This window comes from Lipotes vexillifer, unplaced genomic scaffold (assembly GCF_000442215.2).
Source record: "Lipotes vexillifer unplaced genomic scaffold, Lipotes_vexillifer_v1.1 scaffold1197, whole genome shotgun sequence".
Lineage (NCBI taxonomy): Eukaryota > Metazoa > Chordata > Mammalia > Artiodactyla > Lipotidae > Lipotes > Lipotes vexillifer.
Window position 1 is genome coordinate 602,364 of NW_006780020.1, and position 6,000 is coordinate 608,363.

General features: G+C 63.6%; 1 protein-coding gene across 4 annotated transcripts in view; it reads left to right on the forward strand.

Moving 5' to 3' along the window:
* Positions 1 to 990: 990 nt before the first annotated feature.
* The window catches only part of PATZ1 (POZ/BTB and AT hook containing zinc finger 1), a 19,395-nt gene continuing 14,385 nt past the window's right edge, over positions 991 to 6,000 (forward strand). For 3 of the 4 annotated variants that reach the window (XM_007453174.1, XM_007453176.1, XM_007453175.1), the window contains exons 1-2: positions 991 to 2,918; positions 4,301 to 4,364. In XM_007453174.1, coding sequence (XP_007453236.1) covers positions 1,648 to 2,918; positions 4,301 to 4,364 — 1,335 coding nt within the window. In that variant the 5' untranslated portion in view covers positions 991 to 1,647. Of the gene's footprint in view, positions 2,919 to 4,300; positions 4,365 to 5,586; positions 5,866 to 6,000 lie in introns of those variants that run through there. The other variant, XM_007453177.1, reaches the window with a different exon arrangement.

Sequence of the window (6,000 nt, forward strand, 5' to 3'; positions counted from 1 at the left end):
AGGGTCCAGTACCCCCATTTCCCTGGGGTGCGCGGGGATCCCTGCCCCTTCCCATCGCCCTTGCCTCTATGTTGTCGCCTCCCCGAGCTGGTTACTTTCCGCTCCCTGGGGCACAAAGCTTGCCGTGTGGCGGTTTGGGGGAGAGGGTGGACGGTGGCCTCGTATCCCCAGCTCTCCCGGGCGCGCAGCCCCTTCGGTTCAGTCAGTGCGCGGGGTCCAGAAGCAGCTCCGAAGGTTCGGCCTGCCCCTAGCCAGGACCCCAAGCCCTCTCTGGGGTTGGTAGCGGGGAGGCGCTTGCAGACGACTTCTGGGGATTTCGGGCATCGAAGGGGGCCTCCGAAGGGTAACCAACGCCCGCTCGACTTACGGGTGCACATCGCTGGCTGGGGGGCCCACATCTGCGCCCCTCGGTCTCCCCCCAGCCCCCGCCCCGTCCGCTCTCCGCCACTCTTGGCGGGGAGGGAGGGGCAGTGGGAGCTGGTTTGCTGGCTAGGCGCTTCGTTTGCATTGGTCCGGGGGGGCTGAGACTGCAGCCCCCGGCCCCGCGGGCGGGGTGGCGAGGCGGGGGCCGGACGGGGGCCCAGTCTGCGCTAGCATTGGCGGAGCAGGGGACTGGGGAGGGGGGGCAGGAAGCGGGGGGGAGCGGAGCTGCGGGGGGGGTGTATAAATAGGGAAGGGGGGACGTGCAGGGGGGGGCTCGGGACAAAGAAAGTGGAAAGTTTGCAGCGCTGGGCGGTCCGGGCCAGGGATTCGGGTGCGCACGTGCAGGGCCGGGGGCGCCGGGGCCCCCCCAAGCCGAGCTCGCCGTATCTTTTTTTTTCCTGCAAGCGGAGGGGGGGTGTTGTTGGTATCGCCCCCTCCTTCTCCTCCCCCCAGGGGTGAAAGTGCAAGAGGAAGTGCAGCCGCTGCCATCTTTCCTCCGCTCCGAACACACGGAGCCCAGGGCCGCAGCGCCGCCGCTCCGCCGCCGCCTTCGCTCGGCCCGGGAAAGGGCCCGCCCTGCCGCTGCCGCCGCCCGCCCGCTCCAGCCTTCGCTACCGACTCCGCCCGCCAAGCTCCGGGACCCGGCCCGCGCTGCCGCCCCGGTGCGCGCCCCGCCGCCGCCTTAGCCTTAGCCTTTTGTTTCCTCCGCTTCGGCGCCCCCGCCCCGGCTCGCGCTTTGCAGGGGACGCAGCGCGCGCCCCCAGCGGGCCCGGGTAAAACCGCGGCGCGCGCGGCTGCGCGACAAACCCCTCCTCCTCCTCCCTGCGCGCGCGCGCGCGCGCGCCCCCTTGGCTGCGCGCCGGCGCCGCCTGGCGGGCGGGAGGGGAGGTGGCAGGCGCGTTTGCGGGAGGGGCGCACCTCTGTGCTCGCGTACCCCCCAGAGGTAGACCGAGAAGGGGAGGCGGGCGGGCGGAGAGGAGAGAGGAGTGCACGATCCAGCAGGGGTGGGGGCAGCTATGTGGGAGGTGGTGTACCCTGCCGTCTAGACAGTCCGATCCGGGCAGGGGGCGTGTGCGCTCCGCGCACCTGCGAGACTACAGATCCCCGGGCCGGCACGTGTGGGGAGTGTAGACACGTTCGTTGCACCCCGCTTCTTGCTGCCTAGGGGAAGGGAGTGGGGCTGGCAAGTGACGCGGCCCGGTTTGTGGGGAGGGGGCGGCGGCCATGGAGCGAGTGAACGACGCTTCCTGCGGCCCGTCGGGCTGCTACACCTACCAGGTGAGCAGACACAGCACGGAGATGCTGCACAACCTGAACCAGCAGCGCAAAAACGGCGGGCGCTTCTGCGATGTGCTCCTGCGGGTGGGCGACGAGAGCTTCCCAGCGCACCGCGCGGTGCTGGCTGCCTGCAGCGAGTACTTTGAGTCGGTGTTCAGCGCCCAGTTGGGCGACGGCGGAGCTGCGGACGGGGGTCCTGCTGACGTGGGGGGCGCAGCGGCGGCCCCGGGCGGCGGGGCTGGGGGCAGCCGGGAGCTGGAGATGCACACCATCAGCTCCAAGGTGTTCGGGGACATCCTGGACTTCGCCTACACTTCTCGCATTGTGGTTCGCCTGGAGAGCTTCCCCGAGCTTATGACGGCCGCCAAGTTTCTGCTGATGAGGTCGGTCATTGAGATCTGCCAGGAAGTCATCAAACAGTCCAATGTGCAGATCCTGGTGCCCCCTGCCCGGGCTGACATCATGCTGTTTCGTCCCCCTGGGACCTCGGACTTGGGTTTCCCTTTGGACATGACCAATGGGGCAGCCTTGGCAGCTAACAGCAATGGCATCGCAGGCAGCATGCAGCCTGAGGAGGAGGCAGCTCGGGCGGCTGGTGCAGCCATTGCGAGCCAAGCCTCCCTGCCTGTGTTACCTGGGGTGGACCGCTTGCCCATGGTGGCCGGACCCCTGTCCCCCCAACTGCTGACTTCCCCATTCCCCAATGTGGCATCCAGTGCCCCTCCCCTGACTGGCAAGCGAGGCCGGGGCCGCCCAAGGAAGGCCAACCTGCTGGACTCAATGTTCGGGTCCCCAGGGGGCCTGAGGGAGGCAGGCATCCTTCCATGTGGCCTGTGTGGGAAGGTGTTCACTGATGCCAACCGGCTCCGGCAGCACGAGGCCCAGCATGGTGTCACCAGCCTCCAGCTGGGCTACATCGACCTTCCTCCTCCGAGGCTGGGTGAGAATGGGCTACCCATCTCTGAGGACCCCGACGGCCCCCGAAAGAGGAGCCGGACCAGGAAGCAGGTGGCCTGTGAGATCTGCGGCAAGATCTTTCGTGACGTGTACCATCTCAATCGGCACAAGCTGTCCCACTCGGGGGAGAAGCCCTATTCCTGCCCCGTGTGTGGGCTGCGGTTCAAGAGGAAAGATCGCATGTCCTACCACGTGCGGTCCCACGATGGGTCCGTGGGCAAGCCCTACATCTGCCAGAGCTGTGGGAAAGGCTTCTCCAGGTGAGGAATGGTGCCCATCCCCCATGACTTGTCCTATTCCTAACTCATGGAATAGCTCCTCTCCAAGAGCTGGGGGTGTGAGACTTGCAGGGGGCTCACTTGACCTTGCAGGGCCATGTCAGGTTTGGGGAAAGTGTTTTTAACGGCCCTGATTTTGAAATGATGTGGCCAAGAACTGCTTTCTCTTCCCTCAGGGAAGTTCTCTGGCACTAGGCGTGCCCTACCGTCTCTCTTCCTTGGGGCCTGTGGGAAGGGGCCGGATTCCTCAGGCCGCAGCCACCGGGCCTCACCATTCTTCTCCCTGGGCTCCCTTTGTGTTTCCGGCACCAGACGAGGGGCCCCCTCTGGGGGCGGGAGGCCAGGCTCCTCCAGCGACTTTCCCCGCTTGAATGGCCGCCGGGGGAGGGACTGAAACAAGTGCATCTGGGACTCCTTACGCTCCCATGCCTCCATGTCCCCCTGCACAGCACTGGCAATCCTGAGTCAGTAGACTCCGGCCTTGCCTCTCACAGCCCTGGAATCACGGGGCACAGAGCTGGGCACCCAGAGTCTCTTCTGAACAGCGAAGCCTTTGATCTGCTCTGACCTGGTGGCTCCAGAGCCCACCTGAACCCACAGATCCCCTTTATGTTCACTGGACAGAGAGGAAGGAGGGCAGGATGTCGTTTTAGATTGACTTTTTAGTGAGCCTGATAAGGAACTGAAGACTTGTCTGCAAGCAGAGGGTTGTTTTTCCTCTTAAGAGAATATTCAGAATAAAAGGCTCGTTTTAACTTGCCTGGGTACTGAGGGCCTTGTGTGTATGAACGTAGGGATGGAGAACTCCCTCAGAGGGGCCCCAAGCAGGAACCAGTCTTACCGGTCAGGCAGCCCCTGCCCACCTGCTCTGTCGGGCATCTGGTTTACCAGCCCAGCTGGGGGCTTAAGGCTTCATCCCTTGGCCTCTGGGGACTGAATTCCATCCGGGTGGCATTCATTGGCTGCTGTGGTGGGAGAGGCTGGGGGAGGGGAATGCTGAGTTTCTAAGGGGCTTCAGTCTGGACAATGAATCACACATACCCCCTCCCGGAAAGGCTGCAGCAAGGCAGCCCAGTCTCATTCTAAAGCCCCCTCCTTGGGTCCTAGAAATCATTGAGTTTCTGGTGGGGGGAGACGGGTAGGCAAGGTCAGAGACAAATGCTCACTCCCCTTCCCCCTCTAGAGAAATCCAGGGCAGAGAGGCCTGGGCCTCAGGAGCCAGAGCTGGGTGGTGACTTTTCTTTGTCATGCTGGGGTGGGGTGAGGGAGTCCTCTCCAGCCTTGTGGGGGCAGGGGTCTGGCCAAGTTTGTAGCCCCCTCTCTTAAGGTCTTGTTTTAAAGTCTCTTTTGGTTCTCTTTCCTAGGCCTGATCACTTGAACGGACATATCAAGCAGGTGCACACCTCTGAGCGGCCTCACAAGTGTCAGGTAGGGGCTGGGCCGGGGCAGAGATGGGCTGAAAGAGAATGCTGCTGTCCTCACAGCTACGGCCGTGAGCCAGCTGCTGTGCGTGCTGGGCTGGCTGACTGACCACCGCTGTGCACACCTCCCCCTCTGTCCCCCCACCGTCTGTCTGCTCTTCTCCTTTGTTCTCCCCCAGCCCCCTCCCTCCCACCGCTGATGTCCCCTCCTTCCTGGTCGCTGGGTCCTGGTTCCCAACCCGTCTCTGTCTTTGCTCTGTTGCTTGGCTTTCCTCTCCTGGCGTTTGCCAGCTCCTTGGATGGTGGGCCACATTGGACAAGTGTCGTCCTGGGGGCACTGGCACCCCACTGGGTCCAGCTTCTGGTTCCCAGCAGTTTGCAGGGGCCACCGTGGGGTGGGAATGGCTTCTTAAGGGCTCCTGGTGGTCCAGCCAACAACTCTTCCCCTTGTATGCCCAGCAGCCTGACCTGAGTTGGAGCTCCTTCTGGGTCCCCTCAGCTCAGAGCACCAGGCCGCAGGGGTCGGGGTGAAGGAGGCAGGGAGTGGTGCGATCACTGGCACCTGCTTAACCCATCCTGAGCCACGTGTGCACACAGCCAAGGGCTTCTGAGAACTGGAAAGCGAGGTGGTTTCCTGTCCTTGAGAGCTCTTTGTGTAGCAGTAGGTAGGGGAGGCTGGGCAAGATTCTCACCCGTGGTTTGTCTGCTTGAACAATATCTGGGGGCTCTGTGATGCCCAGAAAATTGAGCCTCGTCTCCTGGCCACTGAGCATTCCTGTGTGGGTGGAAAACACACTTCTATCTTCTCCTTGGTCGTACCCCCTTTCCTGGGCCAAGTTCCTACCATCTGAGTGGGAAACAGAGTTGTGGGGTGTTTACTGCAGCGTCTGATGGGGTCACCTGCTTCTCTTTATCCTGTTGGTGGCAAGGAGGAGGGTCTGGGGAGACTGATAATAGGAGGGATGGACGGACGTGCTGTAGGTGGGGCAGAGAGTCCCCAGGGGCCAGGTGCGGAGGTGTTCCCGGACGGCCAGGTGACCAGGGCGGGGCCTGCTGGGATGCGCCTGTGCCTCGCTGCCTCCTCTCCCTCTGTCCCTCATCACGGAGCACATTCTGACTCTCCCAGGTAGTGTGCTGAGCAGCCCAGCAGAGTAGGAGGAGCCCAGAGGGCAGTGGGGGCATGCCCGGTGGCCTGGGGGGGTAACCTGCACTCTCTGCCCTTTTTCCAGGTGTGGGTTGGGAGCAGCAGCGGCCTGCCGCCCCTGGAATCTCTTCCTAGCGACCTGCCATCATGGGACTTTGCCCAGCCTGCTTTGTGGAGGTCGTCCCATTCGGTTCCTGACACCGCCTTTTCCCTTTCTCTAAAAAAATCCTTCCCAGCCCTCGAAAACCTGGGCCCGGCACCCTCCAGCAACGCTCTCTTCTGCCCAGCCCCGCCGGGCTATCTGAGGCAGGGTTGGACTGCCCCAGAGGGCAGCCGGGCCTTTACCCAGTGGCCTGTGGGCTAGCCGGGGCCTCCCGAGAGGGTTTTCTGTGGAGGGGAACGGCAGTGGCAGTGGTGTGAGCCCCCTGCTTTTGGGAGAGGCCAGCAGAGTGGTCCCTGCCCACCATGCCCAGCTCCTCCCTGGGTGACTTGGACTCTT